Consider the following 25,859-nt stretch of genomic DNA (forward strand, 5'->3'; position numbering starts at 1 on the left):
CATCCCAAAAGAGATTCGGTCGTTACACAGGCGGCCCATAAGAACTCAAGGAATCCTTCTGCCCCGTTATCAGCACCTCCGGATAAGGAAGGCAGGAGGTTAGACAACATTGGGAAGCGTTTCTCTTCAATGTATTCAGTGACAGTGAAGGCAGCCAATGCTTTAACGCATTTGGGGCACTACAATAGAAAACTATGGGCAGATATTGCCCCATATCGATCTGAACTGCCTAATGAATCAAAAGAAGAGGTAAAAAAAGATTTTACTGGAGGGTGAGACCTCGGCATCAGAAATAATGGACTGTGTGATGGATATCGCTACAACAGGATTTCGCCAGCTGGCTGGAGCGGCAGTCTTGCGACGACAAGGTTGGCTAAGGGCAACTTCCTTTAGTCCTGAGATACATACAAAAGTATTGGATATGCCCTATGATGGCCAGTCTCTCTTTGGCCCACAGATTGATGAGGCGCTGCAGAATATAAAAAAAGGACACTGACACTGCTAGAGCATTGGGCACTCTCCAGTACAAAAAACAGTCCTTTCGTGGTTCCAGAGGTAGAGGACAGTCCTCTTATAGAGGAAACTACCAATAACGGTCTTCATATTCTTCAGGCCAGAGTCGATCTCTGTACCAGCAGCACCAGCAACATAGCCAGCAATCTTCTTATGGCAAGTCGTCCTTTCCTGGTAAAGGCCAGCGAAAAAACAATGGACGTAGACAATGACCATTCTCTTCAGCCAGCCCCAGATTAATTTCCATCATCAAAAATTGGAGGAAAAATGTAACATTTCTTAAAAAAATTGGAAGATTACCACGGACCATTGGGTTCTACAATTAGTCCAATTTGGCCATTCTTTAGAATTCATACATATTCCTCCCCAAACTCCTCCCTGCCCTATGCTTCACAAAAATCTACCGCTGCTTCCCTGAGAAATCTCTTATGATCCAGAAAGGGGCGATAGAGAAAGTCCCTCTGTATTAACTGGGCGAAGGGATTTTATTCTCGCTTCTTTTTAATTCGAAAAAAAGAGAAAAAATTGAGACCGATCTTGGACCTCAGGGCCCTCACCAAATTCCTGAAGAAGCAGTCGTTTCGCATGGTAAGGATCCAGGAGGTCTTACAACTCTTGGAAGGGGAGAGGAGTTGGCCTAACGGCTAGGGCGCTCGACCTCGGACCTGGAGGAACTGGGTTCGAGTCTCGGTAACGACGCCAAAACCTCCTGTGATTCTGGGCAAATCACTTAATCTCCCCGTGCCTAAAATGAAAGTAACTGGAAAAAAAACGTAAAAATGTAACGTAACTGGAAAAATATGTAAAGCGCTCTGATACCTGATTCGGTTCGGGTCTAGTTCGCGCTATATAAAACTCTGAGAAAAAAAAAAAAAGATTACATGACGTCCCTGGACCTTCAGGACGCTTACTTCCATATCCTGATGCACAGAAATCACAAAACATATTTAAGGTTTGCGGTGGCAGGCAGACACTTTCAATTTCGCGTCCTGCCCTTTGGGCTCAAGTCTGCACCTCGTATCTTTACAAAGTGTCTCTCCCCAGTAGCTGCATACCTCAGGGAGCACCATCAACAAGTCTTCTCATATCTGGACGACTGGCTGATCAAGGCTCCATCCTTGGAAGCCGCGTCCAGATCTTCCAACGCCTGTCTGCAGCTTTACAATCATTTAGGACTCTCGCTCAATCGGAAGAAATCAGTCCTTCTACCTTCTCAGCGTATCAACTTCCTAGGTGCAACCCTCGACACATGACTGAGGAAAGCCTTCCCATCTCAAGAGAGAAAGTACAAAGCTTTTACAACTGGCTACTCTCGTGGCTTCAAAGAGGACCTTAAGGGTCCGCCTTTTCAAATCCTTACTAGGAATGATGTCATCATGTATCCTCTTGATACCTCACTGCCGTCTACGGATGCGCCCTCTCCAGCAGGCACTCACAAAACAATGGATCCAATGCACAGGGTCGTTAGACAAACTCATAAAAGTAACTTCTCAAATGGTCAAGACCCTGCAATGGTGGATGTCAGTTCAGAATCTTTCTCAGGGCTTACCATTCCTGCATCCGGCTGCACCGCATATCACCACAACGGACGCCTCCTTGGAAGGTTGGGGAGCTTTTCTTCAAGAGCTCCAGATTAGCGGAAAGTGGTCCCCTTAGAAAAAGGGCTCCATATCAATCTCCTGGAACTGCGGGCGGTCTTCCTCGCCCTTCAAGCCTTTCTTCCAAGAATCAAAAATCCCCTTGTGCTCGTTCGTACAGACAACACTACGACGATGCACTACCTCAACAAACAGGGAAGGACTCGCTTTCTGACACACTCTCACGAGTCACAGAAAATCTGGAATTGGTTAATTGGACACAATATATCTCTGCGGGCGGAGTACGTCCCAGGCATGGACAATGTACTCGCCGACTCATTAAGCAAACAGAGGACAATGTCTCACGAATGGGAACTGGATCTAGGAATCCTCAACCAAATCTTCTCGCGATGGGGCACTCCTCAGATCGACCTGTTTGCCACAAGATCCAACACCAAATACCCACACTTTGCAAGTTGGCATCCCCAGAAATGGTCCCTAGGGAATGCATTTTCGATCGCATGGTGCAGCGTCTTTGCATACGCCTTTCCACCATTGCCTATGATTCCCAGGGTCCTCAGAAAGTTGAAAGCGGAGCCTTGTACACTCATTCTGGTAGCCCCAACTTGGCCACACCAACATTGGTTCACGGAGCTCCACCGCCTATCTCTGGAGCCGCCGATCCGCTTGAAACAGTTCCCGTCTCTTCTCACGATGAGCAACCAACAAGTCCAGCATCCGAATCTAGCCTCACTCAAATTAACGGCTTGGCTCCTGAGTTCAGAGAACTTCAGAATTTGAATATTCCGCCAGACTGTAGAGCCATCCTAGCTCGAGCACGGGCGGATAGCACCAACAAAACATACTCTTTAAAATGGATGAGATTTTGCATCTGGTGTAAGGCTCAAGGTATACATCCTTTCTCTTCTTCTCCGGAACAAATATTGCCTTATCTTCTCCATCTGGCAAACTCAGGCCTTGCTCATGCTTCCATCAGGGTCCACTTGGCGGCGATATCTTGTTACAGAAGATCTCATACTGGACCTTCTCTTTGGTCTCACAGATTGATCAGTTTTTAAAAGGACTCTAGAGAACTTTTCCCCCTGTGAGAATTTTGCCACCTACCTGGCATCTCAACACAGTCCTTAACCAGCTCATGAAACATCCCTTTGAGCCAGTTCACGGGGCTGACCTGAAATACCTTTCTTGGAAGACAGCCCTCCTACTTGCACTCACCTCCGCAAGACGAGTGAGCGAGCTCCAAGCTTTGTCAATACAGGAACCTTTCCTACAATTCAAGCAGGATAGAGTAATTTTACGAACGAATCCTAAATTTAGTCCAAAAGTCCCGTCGGACTTCCATCTCAACAAATCTGTGGTCTTGCGCTCTTTCTTCCCGAATCCTACTACGGCAGCGGAAAGGTCGTTACAGTCTCTTGATCTTAAGCGCTGCCTAAAATTTTATTTTGAAAAAGACAAAAACCTTCAGGAAGTCTCATCAGCTATTCGTGGCTTACAGTATGCCCAGGAGGGGTCTTCCACTCACCAAACAAAGTATTTACCGCTGGATTTCTGCAGCTATTTCGTTTTGTCATGAACAAGCAGGGCAACCCCTACAATCTAAAGTGAGAGCCCACTCTACCAGAGCAATATCTACATCCATGGCGCTTTTTGCAGGAGTGCCGGTTATAGACATTTGTAGAACGGCAACATGGAAGTCGCCACATACCTTCACTAGGCATTACTGCCTGGATACAGAACTCATGAAGGATGATGCGGTGGGACAAGCAGTACTTCGTCATCTGTTTCAGTAGAGGTGAGCCTTTCTTTTCATCCCTCCATGTATGCACATTTCTCTATTGTATAATTTGGTGGTATTTCTTGCTTGCGAATGCATGTTTCTATTAGTCGTTTGATATGTTATCTAATGACTTGTATATCCTATACCATCCGAAATGTGCTTTGTTCATTGCTTGCTACTCTGATTCAGGCATGTGAATTTATGAAAGGCACCCCTAATGCTGGATAAGAAATGTGTTACTTACCTGTAACTGCAGTTATCCAGTATTGGTGTCTTTCATAGATTCACATGCAACCCTCCCGCCTCCCCTGGAAGGGCTCACCTACTTCTCTCAGTAATACGCCTACTTAGCTTTGTGCGTACGAAAATCTGACAGACTGAGGCTCCTTCCAGGAGGGTTCTAGAGGGAGGTGACAGCTGATTGGCTCTTTTCTAGGGTTTGGTCCTTTTTACAAAAGGACAGGGATAGGTTACTAATGTGAGGCCTTTAGGCCTATTTATCCATATGTCTATGGGATATTACTTTATTTATATACCGGGGACTCCCATTCCGACGACGGGGAATGATTCAGGCATGCGAATCTATGAAAGACACCAATACTGGATAACTGCAGTTACAGGTAAGTAACGCATTTCTTATCACCGGTGAGGATATCAAGGCGCTGTCTATGAACACAGGGAGATTAAGTGATTTGCCCAGAATCACAGGATGTTGCACCAGTGCTGAGAATTGAACCTGGAACATCAATCTGCTCCCGAGTCAAAAAGCTATGGCCGCTGAACATCATCCTCTCGCCTGTATTAGCGTTACCTTAGCACTTCGGCCATTGCAGTGCGAGAAACAAAAAAGTAATGGGTGGAAAAAAGTGATGGGTGGAATGCTTAAATTAATCACAGCAACTGCTCATTATTCTGGCAGCATTCCTATTTTTTCCCCATTGTGCCACTCCAGACTTTAAATCCATAGACCTCAATAAGTGCTGTACATTACAGAAACATGGCCCCACATTCATCCTGACCACAATGCTGTTGACACCATGGCCATTAATGTGAAATTCTGTACTTCAGAACATTTCAAATTGATTGTGTAGCACTTTGCTGCCTATTTGGCTTGTTTTGTATAAATACTCTAACTAAATAAATGAATAGAAGTACAGGTAATGTAATCTGAAAAGGAATGTTGTTATTCACTGCTATCTTAAACACAGGAAAATATATTAACTGCCGCTCATTGTTCTAGTATAATTTCACACATGTTCTTGAGCTTTCCTTTGGATATCCTTTTATGTTGCAGTTTACCCCAGGACCATCATGAAAGTTACATCACACAGAGACTCCCCTGGGGTACAAGCCTGGTATATGTGACTTTGGGTCGCTAATCCCCTATCAGACACCATTCTCTGTGCCTCTTATTAGGTCGAGCATTCGAGACCTCAAGTATATTCTTATATGTTTATGTACTTTGTGGGCTCTGGAAATCATCCCTAGGACTTGTCTGCTTCCGCTTAGGAATTTTTTTTCTGTTCAACTGCCTCTATTTAACTTTCTTGATAGAAAATGATCAGTAGAGGTCAGTAAAATACCAGAATTTCTTTTTGCAGAGGGACTTTCTTTTTAAAAAATTTCTGGCAACTTCCTCTATTTAACTTTCTTGATAGAAAACGACCAGCAGAGTTCATTAAAATACCAGAATCACTTTAGCATTCTCTAGATTCCAGTATATAGAAATTGTCTTCCATGAGCACTCGTAGACAAAAATATTTTTTTCAAATCTTTTATTTTCAGTGATGTGACCACCAAAGGCCATGTTTTTATATTAAAAACAGAGCTTTGGACTATACCATTTCCAGCTGAAAAGCAATATTTCTCTCCATGTGCTCATACCTGACGTGTCACGCAGTTTGGTGCTTACTTTCCCGCAATGTTAAAAAATAGTAGATGTTTCAGCACCCAGGCTAATGTGCTGCATAGCTAAATACATATAAGGTCCCAAAGGCGTCCCAAAGGCGAGACCAAATGCTTGTTTTTATTACAGTACTTGCACTCAGAAATAAAATAATTTGGATTGTGGTTCCTGGTCTCCTTAAATTGGCTGTTGACTTTTTTCTGCACTACAGAGGGCAAAGGCATAAAGATCTTGGCATCCTGAAGTATAGGCTACCAGATTATGACCTACGGCTTCTCCGGTCAGCCGCAGGCCATGATTCTGAAATAGGATTGATATTGAGGATATGCTATCCTCCACACTATATAAATTTGCCTATGATTTAGCACGTTTAGGGTATTTTGTTTAAGTCCTTTGGAATTCAGTCTAAACTTTTTTAAGAACTTGCCAGATTCCCCCCTCCTTACCATCCCCGCCCCTCCTTACCATCCCCGCCCCCTACACATACAGTATTTCATGGAACTAATGAGGAAGGCTTGTCTTAGTGGAAAAGACTGTTGTGTAAGCACTGTCGGAAAAGGTAGGTTACTAATTAGGGAAGGGGGTTTTTGTTTGACAAATGTTTCCAGGATCCCACACATAGGGGCAGATACTGCCTGTAGGCATTTAAAGAATATGACTGTGATGACCTGTGATTTACAAATAACTTTCATTTGACACCAGATATTTAACATTCCTGGTCAGTCAGCCATGGTCAAAATTTAAATCTTAACACAAGAAACTGCTTAATTACAACCTCTGCTTGTACTCATTCTGCCTTGCTCAATTCAGTGTAAAGTGGTGTCACTAGTACTTGCGTATACTTCTCACTAGGGAGGCGGGTAAACCCCATTCTGTGAATCTTGAGCTTATGGTAATCTGTTCAGATAAGTGGTTCTTAGGATTATATTAGAAACCAATTTTCTTCACAGTTCCCTCCGTTACTGAGGCCGGAGATTCCCGAGGACCTATCTACTTTGTTCACAGCTCATTAATGCAAAGACACTTTTGCCTGTGAATTAACACAATTTGAGTTTCAACTACTCTTCTTCAGCTAACCAGTCTGAATCAGTGTTCTCCTCTGGATAAGAAACGTGTATCCAGTTTCTGGGTTCTCCCCAAAAGCTATCCACTGTTTGTTAGTACTATATGTTGCATGATACAAAACCATATTAGTGTGAATCCCCCATTGTTTGTTGTAGTGTATACATTGTGTATCCAAGATCACACTAGTACTCCTTAATTGCTTTAACCCCTTCGCCGCGCAGCAAATTCCTCCGTGGTGCGAGGGGTTCGGGGCTGGTCTGGGCGTGGCGCTCGGGTACCCAGGACGGCCCTGACCTTCATGAGTCACAGTAGGCGTGTGCGCATGACGGCCGAGAGCCATCTGAACTCCGCTCACTGATTAATTCTCCTGCACAGGTGGGGAATCAACCACGCTTGGGCAGAGCGGCAACGTTCGGGTGGCTCCCGGCTGTCATGAGCACACGTCTACTGTGACTCATGGCGGCCGGGAGCCGTCCTGAGCATGGATGTGGTTAACAAATATATTACTTGTATGTAAACGTAGCGGAAGTTGAATGGTACACATCTGCCTACTTGAAAATTAAAGTTCTGATTCATACTTCTAACCACAGGTTCCTCGCCTTGTGAATATTCCCAAGGCACCTGACTGGATCCGGAAACTTTTAGAGCAGTACTTCTTTGAGCTGGAAGATATCACCAGGCTCAGCACAGACTTCATTCCACTCCGGAAGTGACAAGTGGAGCCTTATATAAGCGTCCCCCATGCTCGCTGACAATTATTTTCTTTCTGCGCTTTTGGGTGTATATCTGCAGCTACTCCTTGGCCTTTATCGGTCTTTGCGCAAAATCAGTTTCCAGTGTGCAAGACGGTGTCCCCTCCTAAGACTAAAGAGTTCATGCCTTGTAGGAACTGTTGCAAACAGATGTCTGTGATAAACCCTTAAGCTATGGTTGTGGTGCATGGGGTGCGAGCACGATTTCAGGGCTTACGGCAACTGCAACCAAATGGATGCAAAGGCCGTATGTGACTTCGAGGCTAAGCCACACTTTGTGACTTGCTGAGGTCAAAAAGAAGGTCCCATTCTTGAAGTCGTTCCTGCAGCAGATCATTGTTGCAATCAGTCTTTCTAGTAAATACAAGAAGCACAAGAAATCATAACTGGAATCTGCCTCTTCTCACCACTCTCGAACTCTTGTGGGACACGGTGGCCTAAGTTTTACCAGCTGTTCCTGGGACTTCTGAGGTCCCTAAACCAGGCTATCCAGAATGGCTGCGATGCAGCTAAGTTTGTGATCTGCTCTGGCCTGAACACAACTGACTGCTTAGGTCAGGTAATTGGCTCCTGTATGTCAGTTGGGTGCCACGCCTGGATGAGATATACAGGCTTCTCTCTGTGGATGTCCATGCATCCTTGATGGACATGCCATTTGATGGCTCTCACCTTTTTGGTGAAAAAACGGGCTCTGCCCTGGAACGTTGTAAAGAAAGCAAGCCACATCATCAATTTCACCCTTTTCAAGGCAACAGTAAGGGGTTACCAATAGCGATAAGGTCGGAGTCTGCCGCTATCCCAACAGGTTCATGGTTGAAGGCATGGCTTAGAAAGCATTGCCCAGAACATTATGGATAGCAGGCAGCTTTGTACCCCGCCACTCAAGCGGCTGCAGCCGCAAAACCTCTTAAGTGTCCCCTTTGTGTCACACAGCCACCCTATTGGGGGTCAGAATCAAGCATTTTCTCCAAGGGTGGCAAGCCATTGCGCCAGACAAGTGGGTACTCCAAATTGTCAATCGGGGCTTACCCCTCCCATTTTTGTTTCTACTCCACCATTATGATGGCTGATGTAGGATCACATGCCCATCTTACAGCAGGAAGTGCTGAAGGTTCCAGCAATTTAAGTAGGAACTGGGTGTTACTCGTGCTGCTTATTTGTTCCAAAGGACGCAGTCCATATCCCTGTGCTGCAGGCCCCCAGGTAGTACCTGCGGTTTGCAGTAGGCCAGGAGCATTTTCAGTTTGTGGTGCTCCCTTTCGGTCTCACTAGTTCATGAATATGATGGCAGTGGATGAAGAACAGCTTCAGAGAATGGGGGTACCAGCCTTCCCCTACCTTGAGTACTGGATGTTGATGGTGAGCTTGCTCCATGCGGTCATCATCCACCTCCAGAAGACCGTGAATGATGTGCCAAAGTCACACCTGACTCGTTTGCAGATGTTCCCGGTATGTATCCAGATTTCGGAGGAGACTACAAAAGATCTGCGGCTGAGGTTGCTGGACTGCGATTGGGTCAGTGGCAGACACCTCTCCTTTGACAGTGATCATGGATACCTTACCTTTCTTATGAGATGGGAAGGCCATCTGGGAGAGGTGGAGATCACAGTCCTCATGTCTCTGGTTGAAGCTCAATACACATCAATTTGATGCAGCTGATGGCAATTTGCTTGCCGTTGAATTGAATAAGCTAGTGTCCCTAACACTACCAGGCTTACAGCCTGAGTGGTACCACCAGTTTGGAACAAGAGGTCACAAGTTTTGTAGTGCCAACCTGCCACACAACCACAACAGACGGGAGGTGAACATATGCTAATGTTAACAGTATTGATAACAGTGTTGATAATATTAAAACAAAGATGCTTTATACAATAGGACAAGAACTAGATTCAAAATTTGTTGTAGCGCAAAGCGTATACATGATTTATTGCAATTCATATAGTTAAAAGAACAATTGACATCTTATTTATACAGTAAAAAAGTGAATCACATAGGCAATAATAAATGGATAATACACGAAAAAGTTAATTAAACAGTTTTACACAAAACAAAATTGTTCTAGAGAACAAGTGTCGATGCGGCGTTTCGGTTTTTGAGGATGTATACACCTTCAGGACAGATTCTCCGTTATTAATACCATGGATTCTCTCAAGGTTTAAAAGATTATTATAGATCTTGATGTAGAGATTAGAATATCATGACGTCCCGAGTTTTAATTCTTATGGGTACGTATTCATGTGCATTATCTTATTGAAAATATTTTTCAATTGTTACACTGTCCAGCGGAGCCACCGATTTAAGTTTGGTTCTTCCACTCTCATTCAATTAGGAGTGGAAACTTTAAAATTGCTGCAGCCGTAGACCTAATCCACTTCGTCTGTAGGCTTACAGGTCTCGGGGATTGACCTCCCGTTTTGGTAATCAGTAATCGATAAAAATGATGTCGGCCTCCCTGCTCCTCATGGTACTGTGTCTCCGATATCCGTATTTCCGTATATCTTGATTTTTTCTTGCCGTTGAATTGCCTTCCTGTCCACCATTAGAGGAAAGCTGGTACAGGTATTAATGGCAACCCCTCTGCTATGGGGCTGGACTACCAAAGAATTTCATGGTGGTGAACAACCTGGTGGAATCTCTAAATGGCAAGCCATACAGACTGACCCACCGATGCCTACCGGACCATAAATGACATTAACACCTGGAAGTGTTGCAGGGTGTATTTTCATCAATGGTGAGATGCATTCCATCTATAGTGGGGCTCGTGTCTCTTGTAAGCCATCCCCGTCAATGCTACTCCTGCCCAGAGTTCTGAAGAAGATCAGGAACAACCAGCCCCAAGTCATCTTGGTGGCATTTGATTGGCCAGGAGAGTGTGGTGCACAGAACTCCTGGGCATGGGACATCTGTTCTCTGATCAAGCTACAGCTTCAGGACTATCTTTTGTCGCAGCAGCGCAGGGTGCCTCAACTGTGCCTGCCTAATCTACATCTTCATGCTTGGAGATTTAGAGTCAGCAAGTTACCCTCTCCTGTAGTTTTCATGTTGGCAGCGAGGCGTCTGGCGACAAAATCTGTGTAGGCTAGTCCTTAGGATGAGTTTGTAGTTTAGTTTACAGCACCCACCAGATTAATCCACTGCAGGTTAAGTTGTCCGACGGTTTTTGTTTATTTTGTCCCTCGCCCAACGAGGACTTGTTCTAGGCACTGTTAAAGGCTATTTGTTGGCTCTGTCAGCTTTTTGTGGTTGCTGGATCACCCATTATTGTTTAAAAACCCTTTTGGTGAGTATTTTGAAGGGTTTGTTTCTTTCCACTAATGCCCATTGTGATGCCAAAGTTGTATTTACATTTGAGCGCAATGACTCTGGCGCTGTGCTGCACGATGCCACCTACTGGTGCACAGCAATACTTATCTGATCGTTTCTGGATCCTGTCTGGTGCCTGTGGAATATTCACATGGTGAGGAATCTTCGATTAGAGTATCCTCCTGAAAGGCCATTACTGAAGGTAAGTAATTTGTTTATTAGATTTTCATCATAACTTTCTCAACAGGAGATGCTTAACGTGCTTCATATGGTCCCTTTCACTGTGCTTGAATTAATTTGGGTACCTTGGCAACCATAGTATATAGTGGAAAGGCTTAATGATGGTAAAATTATTTGGTAAAAATGTCTTATGTAACAAGTATTCAACTCACTAATAAACTTTTCTCTTTATGTAGAGGCTAAAGGATCTAAAGCAGAGAGAATTTGCTCGTAACATTTCTTCAAGGTCACGCAAAGATGAGAAGAAGCAGGAGAAGGCTTTGAGGCGCCTTTTGGAGCTAGCAGAGCAGAGGAAGCAATCTGAATGGTATGTGTTTAGTAAAGATTCTCCCCAGTTTCCTCTTCTGCTGATCTCTGCTGCTGAGGTCTGGTTTATAAGATTGCTGTGTTTATTGCAAGACATCCCTTGATTGAGTATGTCATGGCTACTGCCATTCCTTTGGTCATGTTTGGAAGAATGGCATGCTACACTCCTGAATCACTCTTTAGTTCTCCATGCTAAGATTTGCAATTTGAATTGCTTATGTAGATAGAGCAATAGCCATTTGAAACATGCAGTTTTGCAGCATGAATCCTTTTCTGGATTCACATGCTGTGCATTATTCCTACATATGGTGGTTGGGTCCGTATTTCTTATTTTTTCTTTTGTTGACCACCATTTTGTGATATGTCCATCCCCTGTGTGACGTCAGACGGCGCCCAAATGTTCCTATGCGTAGTCTCCATCTTCAGCATCCTTTTCCCTGAAACAATGGAGGAGCTCTGAAGGTTGTACAGAAAAGTTGAGAATTTGGAAGAAAATCAACCAATTTGCCAAAGACTGCGAGAAGTATGCCAACGAGAGAGGCGATCCTTCTTTTCCCGACCCAACTCCCTTTCTCCCAACCCCCTTTCTCCCAACCACATGGTCGGAGAGTGAAGCAGCTAGGGGTCGTGGAAAACACCCCCTTAAAATTCTCTCCCAACTGCCACCACAAGTTTGCACACAGACACCCCATGTGGCCTGTGACCTTGGTCTCCCAAAGGATCATTGAGACCAGGATTGAGGCCCAGACTGCTTTCGTACCCAAGACTCTAAAGGTACATCAGTGACAGAGTCTGGAGCACTACACCACCATGGCCAGCACTCCGAGGATGCGTGTTTCATTGAGGCATCTTGGCCTGTTCAGCGACGATGACCAGAACATCAAGGAAGCCAAGACAGTTCATGGAGAAGAGTTGGACAAGATCTATGCGGCTGACGCAGAGAAAAAACATGTGGCAAAGAACGCCGGAAAGAAGAACAAGGTAACAAGCCACTGAAAGACCCGGTGTCCAAAGGCCCTAGACAGTAGGTCCCCCAAAGCAGCCTCTGCTCGAAACAATTATTGACTTATTGTCTGACATCCTAAAAGCCACACAGATCTGAACCGAGGGATACCGATGGAGGCAAGGCACAGTCGAAACCTTCGACAAAACCAACCGCTTGACAGGGGGCGAGAGAAACAATAGAACCGTTGCCTCTAAAACAAAAAAAGAGGCTGGTGCTCAGCGCATATCAGAAAGCGCTCTAGGTCGAGTGCAAGAATAGAAAGCTCGAGGCCCAAATGGCTGCACTGCAAAAAGGAGGAGCTGGACTCCTTGAAGAATTTTGAATGCGGATCGGGACTTAAGGCGACCAGTCTGCCTCGGAGGCTCCTTCAACTCCGGAACCTAACGAAGTAGAGCAGGAAGAGTTCTACGAACTCGAAGGCCTAAGAGGCAATGCGATTCGACAAAGCACGATCTGAACATCGAATCTCCAAAAGCAGTGGACAACTACCCTTCAAAGCCATCGTGCTCAGACAACCTTTCCCTTTACAACAGCCTCATCAAAAGGGCTGCTGAAGCATATGGAGTCCAGTTGGAGGAAGAAAAAGTAGATTCCTGTTTTCTCCTAGAGTCCCTAATGACATTCAACATTGGAAACCTATACCTACCAATGGTAATATGGATACTGGACCAAGGGAAGGAGGCATTTCGTGAACCACTGCAAAGGCTGTAACACCTATAGTAGAAAATAAGCTGTCTACTCAAGACCCAAAATATATCCAGGAAAAAACTCTTGCGGGTTTGATAGTTGTGGCAACCGCAAGGAAGCGGAACAACCACCACAGGGCCACCACCTCAAAAGGAAAGCAAGAGACTAGACTTGGTGAGAAGAAAAATGGAGAGTAAGGCTGAACTTAGTTGCTGATGTCAATTCCAACACCCTCTTAAACAGACACAGCCAACAATGCGAAGAGATGGAGTTCCTCATGCAACACCTCCCAGAGAAGTACAAAAAGAGGGCCAAGGCAGTGATGCAAGAGGGGAGAAATATCGCTAACACCTGCCTGAAATCCGCCTTAGACCCTGCAAGCAAATGTGCATGGGCACAACACTAAGGAGACATGCTCGGCTCAGTGTCCAATTTCAAGCCAGAGGCACAAGCCTCAATGATTAATATGCCAGGCAGTGGATGAGTCCTTGCAACAACTGAGAAAGGACAACAAAATGGCAAAGGCAATATATATCACTTCATACAATTGGATTTTGAATGGGATACTTCATTGATACTGTTTAGTATTGATCAAAGAACCACCACAAATTCCCCCAAAAACAGAGGTTTTAAGGACAAGAGATCATACAACTATGAAAAGAAGTCAAGAAACTCTTACAAAAGATAGCCATAGAAAGAGTGCCAACAAGGGAAGCAAATAAGGGAAACTACTCACCTTGCTGTCTGATCCTGAAACAAGATCAAACTGAGACCAATCCTGAACCTTGGGTTCCTAACAAATTCATTTGTACTCAGCAATCCAAGATGACAATACTTCAAGGAGTAATACCACTCTTGCGGAAGGGGGATTATAGGGCAACCTTGGATCTAAAGGGTGCCTACCTACACATTCCATTGAATGAAAAAAACAAAAAATACCGTAGATTTGTTTTAGATACGGTGCACTATCAATTCACAGTGCTGCCATTAGTCATAAAAGCAGCCCCACGGGTGTTGACAAAGTGCTTTGCTGCAGTTCCCGCACACCTAAGAAAACAAGGTATCCATGTCTACCCATCCTTAGAGGATTGGCTAGTAAAGGCGCAGTCGAAACAAAAATGCCAGAAGGACATTCAAATAGTGATCACCACACTACAACATTTGGGTTTCTCAGTAAACCACAAAGTCATCACAACTGGAACTGGAAAAGGTGTTTCTGGGAGCAACCTTAATTTCAATGACAGCTTAGGCATATCGGTTCACAAAGGTGATCACAAAAGATGCTCATCTGTACCAAAAGGGTGTATCTGACAGTGAGAACTGTTAAAAAAATAATGGGCATGAAGGCATCATGCATACCACTCCTAACCCATGCAAGGCTGCGCATGTGACCCTTCCAAGAATAGATCTGCAACAAATAGTAGCAAGCTACAAGGAGTTGGGATGATCTAGTGGTTGTCACAGCAAAGGTACAAAAGGAAATACAGTGGTGGAAATCCAAGTATGCAACATTTGGGGGACCATTCAAGACCACACATCTGCTGAAACACATCAACTACCTAGAAATGAAGACCATTTTCCTAGCCCTGAAGGCTTTCCAAGCACACATAGCTGGTCCTACTGTACTATTACAAACTGACCTGTTCGCAACAGCAATAAACTAAAAATGCCAGCACCATGCCTCCAGGTTTCAACACTACTAATCAGGGAAATGCCCGGTCATTAAGCTGGTCATATAGATTTGCTTACACCTTTCCTCCAGTTCCCCTGATACCAAAGATGCTGGAGATAGACAACCAGGAATAAACCTTAACCTTCTAGCACTACAGTGCGCCAAACAGACCTGGCACTTTGAACTTCTAGAGATGTCCAGGGGACAAATGATAAAAATCAAAACAGAACAGGATCTACAAAAAATGCAGAAGAGAAAAGTGTACAACTCGGGGCCAGCAACTCCGCTTTGCGGCCTACCGCCAAATTATCTAGAATTTGGGCAACTCCATTTGCTGCCCAGGACAATGGACATTTTTAAAGAGGCAAGAAAGGCTACTACACGAAAGTCTTGTACAGCAAAATGGAAGACATACCACACTCACCTGTTAGGATGAATAGGTGAACCCGGTATCTATCTAGCCCTAACCTATTCATCCCATCTATCCTTAAAACTAATGTGAAGCACTATTATATTCTCAAAGTGCGCCCTAGCAAATCTTTTGCTGGAATCCTGGCCTATTGGCAGCCAGGACCTAGGTGTTCTTTGATTCTAGAGTTCACTCATCTCATAGAACCCTATCATGGAAAACAAAACCTCACCCTTTTGGGAGATTTTAACTTTCTTTTGTACAGCGACCTTTATTAGGTCTCTCTTTTAAAGACACAAGGCTATGTTGTGGTCTTGCACAATTAGTAAGGACAGCTACTCGTGATGCAGGACACATTCTTGACGGTATTTTCTCCAATGATGATCATCTTAGGGTTGACAAACCTCTTCTCCCCCCCCCTCATTTGGTCTGATCATCATGCTATCCCGTTTTCCCTCTCCTTTCCCGCTACACACACAACTGCTTTGAGTGACGCCAACAAGGTGTTTAAAAGAAATAGGAAAACTATAAGTAAAGAATCCATTTTATGGCCACTTAACAATCAAATCTGAACTGACCATAAAGCATTGCTATATCAGCTACACAGTATTTGTCATGGCTTAGGGCAGCTGCTGACTCTCTTAAAGTATTCGTATTTCAGAGAAGCTGAGAATGCTTAGACAGGCCTGTTGCCAACAAGAACGCGCGTGGCGTAAACTCTATGACCCGCTGAAAGAGCCAGCAATAAGACTAGTCTGGCAGTATACAAAGCAGCCATTAGGACAGAGTTCCCTGTATTGCAATCAAACTAGTGCATCAGTGAGGTCTTCTGGGGATGTCTTTACACTGATTAATCTCTTAGCTACACCCTCTGTTTCCTCCAAAACGGAGAGCTTGCGGATCTTCTGTAATCGTATGCCACTATTTTTTCATTTTTTAAAACCTTTGCCCTCTATACTTCCTTCGACAGTCTCAATTCTGAGCCCTACATCTCTGCCCAAAAGAATAATTACACTGCCCTTAGCCCTCCACATACTAAGCATAGTGATCGTCTTTCTGATTTCTCTCCTCTATCCCATGAGCTGACCGAACAGTTTCTTCGTAGGATTAAATCTGGCCCCACACATGAACCCTGCTCCCCCACTGATGCAGTTGGGAGGGGATATCATGATCTCCCATTTCACAGTAATTCTTAATCGGGCTATTTCCTCTAGATGTTATCCCCAAAGCTGGAATATTGTGATTGTCAAGCCTCTGCTTCACAAATCCAATTTGGACCCCTCTGAATTGAAAAACTATTGGCCCATTTCCTTGTTGCCTGTCCCCGCCAAGATCCTGCAAAAACATCTAATTATCCAGCTTATGGCTTACTTGGAACAACAGCATTTGCTGGACATCTCTCAGTATGGATTTAGCAGTAACCATGGAACCGAGACTGCACTGCTGTCTGCAGTCAATAACATCCGCTCTATGGTTGATGCTGGACAGGCTGTGGTACTGATCCTGCTAGATCTGTCCGCAGCCTTTGCACCATCTCTCCCACCAGGATGATTGACCACCTACAGGAAATTGGGGTCTCCGATTTAACCTTGAAGCTTCTCTCATACTTCACGACAGACAGTTCCACTCTGAAACCATAGCCACTCTGTGGGGCTCCCCAGGGCTCATCCCTAAGTCCAACTCTGTTTAATATTGGTCTCCCCACTGGCCAGATTGATTAGTTCCTTTATCCTAAGCTGATGACACACACAATTGTGTCTATCACAAAGGACATCGAAGCCTCTGCCGCCAATTTTAACTATTGCATGCAGGCTGTTGCCAGCTGGATGGTTACAAATTACCTCCTGGTCCCGAACACTATGCCACTGATGAGGGCGCCGGAACTCAGGCCACTTGTGCTAAGACAACAGCTGCTCCCTCGCAGAACAGCGAGAGGTGCACCGCTGAAACCAGTCACACAGAAGAGTGCGGCTGCCCGCGGAGCATGTGTGATGGAACCCACGACCAAATGATCCACTATTTCACTGCTCCTCTCCCCCTGCTAAACCGTATCAGTCTGTGCTGGATCGAGTGACCAGGGTTTCTGAAATACTTGTCTCACTGGAGACGCTATTCTTTTGCCTTTTCAGATATCACTGTTAGGTTCATATCACCGACGGTAGGTGCCTTTTGCTGATATTTCAAATATGCGATTAAATGAAAGTTTAAAAAAAATTAATAATAGCAGTGGGCAACCAGGCACAGATTGCAAATTAAACTGGAAGCGCAGTTGTGCATCAAGTAGCAACTAAAATATTCAACACTGGAGTGTTTATTGAAAGTAATCTAGTACTCCGAGGTGTGATTAAGCTGTGAGTATGTTAATGAGCCGGTAGCTGTAAAGTCAAGTGCAGAAGGCAGCAGGAGAGAATAATCCTCCAACATCATTTCCAGTCTGTGCACAAGTAATGGTGTGAAGGCTCAGTGCACAAGTAATGGTGTCCAGGGCAGGCTCAGAAGGCAGCTTCAAGACTGGTGCCTCGCCTCCAGGGAGACAAGACAAGGCAGGAATCACGAGGATTCGCTCAGCAAGTATGAACAGTGGCAGGAAACCGCCCGCGTCTGCCCTCTAGGGAGAAAGTTGGAATAACACGAGCCAAAGCTGTGACAGGCAACCCGCGAAATCCCTGCCCTAGCCCAAATACTGCCCAGCCACAGAGTGTCGGAGGGGAGAAACATCGGGGAACTCCAGGGCCGCCAACTGCAACCCTGACCGAAGCTGTCCAATGCAAGCAATACATTTGTAAATTGATTATAGTGTGAGGGTATCCAGGCGCTCTCACAATTGCTCCCTCCGATAGGTGCCGTACCCAGACGTCTCAACAAGTCCGGGGGCAGGAACCTTTAGGCCAACAGAGAGCAGCCGGAAGTCAGGGAAACTGCCCCAGCGCATATAACCAGTGCGCACCTCGCTCCTGAAAGTAAAAAAAAAAAAAAAAAACACCAAAAAAATTAAGCTGATAGCCGCACGGCCGTGAAAGTGACATGGCCCGCATGGCACAAAAGTGAAAGGAAAATGAAGCTGACGAGGAGGGAGTGGGAGAAGGAAGGTGGTGGGGGAGGGGATTCATGCGAGCGCTGAAAGCCAGATGGCAGCTGTGCATATCGCACGTGCTTGTGCGCGTAACAACAAGCTGGTGGCCAGCAAAAGCCTGTGGGTAGCACTTTTAAAACCAAGCTACTAAATGTCTTTCTAGAGCAGAGCGCATGCGCTGGCTCAGGCGAGACCTAAAAAACACACAATTCTGGACAAAGCCACTAGATGACGGAATAACACACAGCATGTGAATCCAGAAAATTCTTCAATCTGCAAAACTACTGCTACTGGTAAGTAAACTTTTCATTGTCTAGCAATGGCTCCTTTATAGATTCACATGGTTAAATTACTCCCTTGACGTCAGGCTGGGAGCTCTCAGTAGTCTGTATTAGCGAAACAGTATTCCAATACAGCACTTTCCATTGAAAACATATGGAAAATATATATAGACCATTAAATAGCCTATCCACCTTATTGTATGGCTCAAAGTCCAGCCAGTCAGTTGAAGGGACCCAGTATTTCAACCATCCTCAGAGGCTTCAACTTTAAGATTTTCTACTGCATGATATCCAGCAACAAGGAATGCTTTGAGTTGTTAATTCTTTCCTCCGATTGACCTTTTGAATTTCCTTTTCACAGGACAATTGTATCTCTTATGCTACAGAAAGTAGGTACAGTTTGCTTAATTTCTATGCTAAAGATTTGAGATAAAAAAATTCTTGCTTCTTGATTGGACTCTATAACTGCAGCATACCAATTATGTAAGACTATTAAAGCCATGAAAAGTGTTTGTGGTATGGAAGGTGCATTTTTTATCTTTATAAATCAAGTCACAAACCTAACCGCTGTGAAATCTGCTCAACCTCCAGCAATATAAACCTTACAGAGTGAGTCTGTTCCTACAATTATTGAATGCGGAATCTCCTGGAAGGTCATCGGAGAAGAGCACTTTGAAAACGCAAGATCAATATAGTGAAAGTTTGTCACAGGTGATATCACTGATCCCTGTGCAACTCCCACAAAATGTGCCTCCTTGCTTGCCCTCAAGGTACATACTTCTGGTCAGGGAAAGGTTGTGCTAGCTCCTCCTAGGTCCAGTTTATCTTCAAAGTAAACCAGTAATATCAAGTCTGTAACCAAGACTGTTTTCAATGAGTTCTCCAGCGATGGGTGTTTATAGATAGCCAAACAGAAAAAACTGCAAAAGCCATTGTCAGTGAGTGCATGGTAGAAAAGATAAGGTCTGCCGTCCTCGTCAGACTAAGACTTCATTGGCGTCAAAGGTCATAAGGTCAAAGGTCTAAGTCTCGTTGACGGGCTGGGGATTACATCTAAAAAACCTATCCACAGTCATTCTTTGGCCTCCTTAAGAGGTAATATAGCTCCAGTATGTTTATGTGCAGTTAGACTAGCTCTGAAGGCCATCCTGCCGCAAATATCACACCAAAATGTCAGAATACGGACAGGCAACTGTTTATATTAAACAAGCATTTTCAATGCAATAGATCTCGCATTTGTGAGTTTAAGGTTTTGGTATTGTAAAAGACAATGCCTTTTATTTGTGTTTTTAAATCCAACACACATATAAAAGGCAGTTATTTGTAATGCCAATAGATCAAACTCTTGCAAATGCGAGACAACTTTAATGGTGGCCGCACCCCTTTATTTGGATGCTGCTTGCTGTATTCAGGTTACAGTGAGCAACGTCTAAAGAAAGTGGCGTGGCCAACATTAAAGTGAAAGCGCGGTATGAGGCACTTTAATCCAAAAAATAAATAAATGAAGGTTCTGTTAGCACATCCGCTAAAGTTAAAGCAGACTGCGCTGGAAAATTAAATAAGCGTGGCCGCTATAGTTAAAGCGACCCGCAGCTATTACTATTAAAAATATAAAACCGGGCGGTGTGCTGCCTTGTAGGAAAGCACATTGTGGAGGGAATACTGGAAGATCATTAAAGAAAATAGTGCTCACAGAGTAGATGACGCAGACCGTGTAACACAAGTAAAAAGTCCAGTCCTTCTGGGAGGTTACAAATGCAGACAAGGCAGTACCAAGGACGGACTACTAAGCCTATTTATCAATCCACGGCAAAAGATCTTGAAAGGACAGTAACCAGAGCCAATTGAAAAGATGGGCAGAGCTTCTATTCCATCCCTCAATACAGCTTGTCTTGCAGAGCAGCGCATGCGCTGCCCAAGCTCGTCCTAAAAACAAGGAGGGAACCTGATCAAATGTCCAGGTGGTGTGGGACCTCTTGGACCGTGAAGATGTTCTAGTCAGCGCTGTCTTGGTTTCTTACCTTCAAAGACTCTCAGTTCCTATTATGGCACTGGTGCGCTGACATTGAGCATGTTGGGGCATCCACCTCAAATGAAGTTGAGCGTGGAGACAATGGTGATTTTTACCACTCTAGTTCTCAGTCAGTGGAAGTCTTTCTCAGGAGGTGACTGTTTCTCAGGAGTGTCTTAAAGTTTCTTTCTAATCTTCTTCTTAGCCTTTTGCTTCTTAGTCCTTCACAGTTATTTTTGTTACTTCTTCTACCAACACCTTTTGAGGAGCTCGAGACTGCCTTCTTCCTTCTGCAGGATGGCCAAAAATGGAAGGAATTTCTGACAGGAAAATCCTGGCAGAATCAGGAAATAAACTCTTTAATCAAAGGTAGTGCTTCTGGTGTCAAGAGTGTAAAAATCAGATTCATGGGTGGTCATTTATAGATTAGTGAAGTCTCACGAGTGTTCTATGATTCTCTAAAGCTGGAAAAAAAGAGCTGGTGTAGGGAGATAGCTGCCAGTTCAATGAATCCTGGGTAGGCGAGCCTCCAGCAGTCTTGAAAGAAACAGGAGTCTTTTACACAGCTCTCTATGAATGCCTACCGCTTGCACTTTTTCCTTCATGTTTGGCAGATTCTAAGCTTTTTTGCATCTGAATGCTGCAGTTCAGTCTTAAGAGGACCGTTTTTTAGTATCTCAGTCTGAAATTCACATGTAAACTGCTTATGGATTGGCTTCCAATGGGTACTTAATTTTATGTAAACTGGCTCCTGGAGTTTTTTATTCTATACTCGAAAAATATATTTAAATGAAGTGTACTGCGGTCCATGCACTTAGTTGGGCATTATTCTGACGCTTGACTTCAGTCAAGGTTCTACAATGCTGAACCAGGACTGTAAGTGCGTAACCTTTTCCTTTTAAACATTCCACCAAACTGCAAGAAAATTCAGTAGGCAATATAGCAACTTCTACTGTTAAAATTGTTTTTTCAAATGGGAGAGATTTTGGATTTGGACGTTGGCAAAAAATATGAACCTACTTTCAGTGCACTGTTATGAAGTGCTAACTTCCTTCGAACAATCCACCAGCATGGGAGATGAATACAATGCTAGGACTATTAATCAAGGAACCTTTACAGCCTGTCCATAAAGTATACCTTCACATACTGTCACGGAAGACAGCCTTTTTCTTACTGGCAATAGCATTAGCAAAATACAGGTGTTTTTCAGAAAGACCCCTTATATAACATTTGAGTAGAATAAAGTCACACATTCTATGAATCAGAGATTTATATCAGTGTTACCAACTTCTTTTCACCAAAATGAGAAGATCCACTTGCCAATGTTTTTTAGCCAACCGTCAACTGCTGCAGAAAAATCTCTTCACTCTTTAAACCTCGATGTGTAGAACTCTACACCAGTAGAACAAAGGATCTTCACAGAATGGGCAAATTATTTGTTTTGCATGAAAATTCTAGCAAAGGATGCAGTTTGTCAAAAAACAGGACATATCCTGTTAAATTCCATCTTTTCTGCTGTGCTAAGGCTGGACGTCCTCTGAGAGAGAGAGAGCACATTAATAAAGATGTACGGCTGCTTGTCTGCCCTCTTTTCAGGAATGCCCATACTGGACATATCCAAAGTGGCACCTTGGTCTTTATTTCACATCTTCACTAGACATTACTGTCTGAATTTGCAGTCCAAAACTAAAACTACGGTAGGAGTGGTGGTGCAGCACAAATGTTTACATACAGGTGAACCCCATTCATGCTGCTTTTGTATTTAATGTACTGCTATGGTAATCCTAGTTACCCCAGTATTGGAACTTTCATAGATTCCCATGCTTTGTATCATTCCCCGTCGTCGGAATGGGAGTCTCAGTAACAAAAATACCATAGCTGTAGGTACAAAAGACCAAGGAAAAGGCCTAGGCCTCATTCCCTTTTGTAGCATATCACCCTCTTTGTGTAAAAGAGACCAAACTTAAGCCTCAGCCAATCAGAAGTGCCTCACCCCTCACGTTGTGCTTAGGGAGTCTCCTTTGAGCTCTGCTCAACTTCTACTCTTCAAAGGATTTATTTCAGGATTTTTTCTTCAGAATCTTTCAGCTTCACTTCAGGATTGTTGGCTGCCTTCCAGGATGTCAGAAATGGAGAAGAAACGAGCCCTTTTCAAACCATGTTCCCACCTGTGGCAAGAAAATGCTTTTTGTGGAGGATAGACACAAAGACTGCATTTATTGCCTCTATCCTGACCACCAGGCTGCGGACTGTAAGATCTGTCGCACCTTTTCGACCAAGACCCTCCGGGACCGTGAGGGTAGACTCTTGACATGGCTCCATAAGCTGAAATCCAGGAAGGAGACTGTCTCTAGTGACAGTGAGGATGCAGCGTCGTTGTCTTCTTCAAGAAGGTCAGTGAAGAGGGGTAGGGGTTCCCCTTCTTCTATGGAAAGATCTTGCAAGGCCTCAAAAAAGACCCCCAGTGAGTCTGAGAGCCCAGGTCCCAGCAAATCTCCTCACCGAGGTGTAAAGGAGAGGGTAGGACCTGCTACGCCTTCTAAAGGTGAGAAGACTGTCACAGCCTTCAAAAAACCTTCATCCCAGTCTTCTGAGAGGAGTTCCAAGTCCTCGAAGACGTCGACGGCGGAAGTCCCGTCAACGTAAAAACCGAAATCGACAGTGATGTCGTCGACGATCCCGTCTACAGGAGATTAGTCGACGGCGGTTTCTTCACCGTCAACGGAGACGACGACGACGAAGGTGCCAACGACGAAGGTGCCGACGACGAAGGTGCCGACGACGACAGTTCCAATCTTGCCGTCGACGATGGTGCCGACGCCGACAGTAACGGTGACGACGACGGTCTCGTCGACGACTTTGACTTTGACAATGACAACGGCTGGCGTGTCGACCGTTTCATCGTCGACGACCCCGATCTCGTCGACGCGTATACAACCGTCGACGACAGAACCGTCGACGATATTGTCCTCTGAAAAAAGAATGACCATTTCTGTGACACGGATCACGCCAGAGATGACTTCTCCGAGGAGTGTCTCCCCTACTGCCAACCATGCTTCTTCAAGAAGGAGAGTCAGAGGAGGATGACCAGGACTCATACAGCTATGCCAATAGTCCCTCCCAACTTCTAGTCAAATGCCAGGACACTGACTCTGAGGGCGAATACGGACACGAGGACGTCATCAGTCGGCCCAGTCGCAACACCATTCGGAGCAGGAAATGGTTACAGTGCCATCTTCTTTTCTCCAAGATCTGCATAAGATGCTGCAGGACTATAAATCTAAGGCGAGTAGGCCTATTCCGGTTCCGTCAACAACCTGCTACTCCTGCGGGGATTTCAGCCCCATTAGTGACACCTAATATTCCAGCTCAAGTTTCCCCTCGGCCTCAAATGTCCATCCATCAAGATTCCTCCAGGTTACAAGAGGCCCATAATGATTCCTCGGATGAGGATCAGCAGTCGGATCATGACTCTATTCACAATACTGAATATGATGAATATATCATTGCAGATCCCGCATCACCAGTCCCGGATCCGGCGGATTCCCCGCCAGCGGACATTGGGGGCTTCCATCAGCTGATGGAAAGAGCCGCTGCGAAATTCAAATTAGCCATGCCTAAGGTTACTACAGATTGTTTTTTATATGATTTCAAGGAACCTTTTAATAATAATAATCCACATTTATATAGCGCACAATCACCCGTTAGGGTCTCTAGGCGCTGGGGGGCCGTCGGGAAGATTAAGCAAGCTATTGCCCAGAGTCGCATGGTGCTGGGCTAACCTGCCGCCGGAGCCGGGGATCGAACCCTGATCCCCAGATTCCAGCGTCAGTCGCCCTGGCCGCGGCGCCACACCTCTCCCTGCTTTAGGAAATCAACTAGGTCCATTCCTATTGTGGATCATTTGTGGAAGGAGGGCCTAAAGGCTATGAAGAACCCGGCGACGGTGGTCCCTGTGCTACCGCGTCTGGGTAAAAAATACACGGCACCCGATGATGGTCCTGCAGCCTTAACGGGTCATCCAAGACCAGACTCTGTGAAATCCCGTAACCCCTCTGCTCCCTTGACAACTCCCCCGGACAAGGAAGGGCGGAGGTTGGATAATGTGGGGAAGAGATTCTCGTTGATGGCAAGTTTGCTGGTGCGAGCGGCTAATGCCCTAGCGATCTTGGGTAGGTACGACCGCCAGCTTTGGTGTGATGTCGCCCCATACCATGACCAACTGCCTCCGGAGTCTACGGCTGAGGCAAAGAAGATCTTGCAGGAGAAAGAAGCAACGTCGATGGAAATAATTGACTGCGCAATTGATATTGCGACGACGGCGTTCCGTTCATTGGCTGGGGCGGCAGTCCTCCACCGCCAAGGATGGCTCAAAGCTACTTGGTTTCGACCTGAGATCCAAAACAAGGTCTTGGAACTTCCCTTTGATGGTGAGGCATTATTCGGCAAACTCATTGACGACACTCTTCAAGAGATAAAGGACACGGAGACTGCCAGGTCCTTGGGGACTCTTCAATACCGAAAGTCTCCTTTTAAGGGATCCAGAGGTAGAGGTGGTAACTACAGAGGATCCTTTCAACAACGCTAATCCACCACGGGCTCAGGTTCCCAGCAATACGGTCCGCCTTATCAACAGCGGCAGGGCCAGTCTACCAACTACTCCAGGCCTTACAATAAGGGAAAACCGGCTGGACGAGGACGGGATTCGTCCAAGCGCCATTAGCGGCCTCCTGGCTCTTCCTACTGGACCCTCCTTCACGAGATCATCTGTTGGAGGCAGGGTCACCAAATACCTTCAAAACTGGTCCAGGATAACATCGGACCGTTGGGTGCTCAACATCATTCGGAAAGGGCATACCTTGGAATTCACGCAAGTCCCTCCACCCAAGCCCCCGGCAGCCATTCCATCGAAACACCAGCGTCTCCTGCGGCTCGAGGTCCAACAAATGCTCCGGAAGGGAGCGATAGAGCCGGTCCCCTCAAACCAAAGGGGGCAAGGATTTTATTCCAGGTTCTTCCTGGTGAAGAAGACGCTAGAGAAGTGGCGCCCCATTTTAGACCTCAGGGAGCTAAACACCTATCTCATCTCCCTGTCCTTCCGGATGGTCTCTCTCCAGGACATCTTGAAGCTTATCAGCTCGGGGGATTTCATGGCCACGCTCGATCTCGAGGATGCGTATTTCCACGTTCCAATTCACCCAGCACACAGAAGGTTTCTGCGATTCACAGTAGCCAAGAGCCATTTTCAGTTCAGGGT

General features: G+C 45.2%; 1 protein-coding gene across 3 annotated transcripts in view; it reads left to right on the forward strand.

The window, feature by feature from the left end:
- Positions 1–25,859, forward strand: part of GPATCH8 (G-patch domain containing 8) — a 480,524-nt gene that overhangs the window by 348,724 nt on the left and 105,941 nt on the right. For all 3 annotated transcript variants that reach the window (XM_078645162.1, XM_078645164.1, XM_078645163.1), the window contains one exon: positions 11,334–11,464. In XM_078645162.1, the coding sequence (XP_078501288.1) occupies positions 11,334–11,464 (131 nt within the window). The remainder of the gene's footprint in view (positions 1–11,333; positions 11,465–25,859) is intronic.

This window comes from Lissotriton helveticus, chromosome 5_1 (genome assembly GCF_964261635.1).
Source record: "Lissotriton helveticus chromosome 5_1, aLisHel1.1, whole genome shotgun sequence".
NCBI lineage: Eukaryota > Metazoa > Chordata > Amphibia > Caudata > Salamandridae > Lissotriton > Lissotriton helveticus.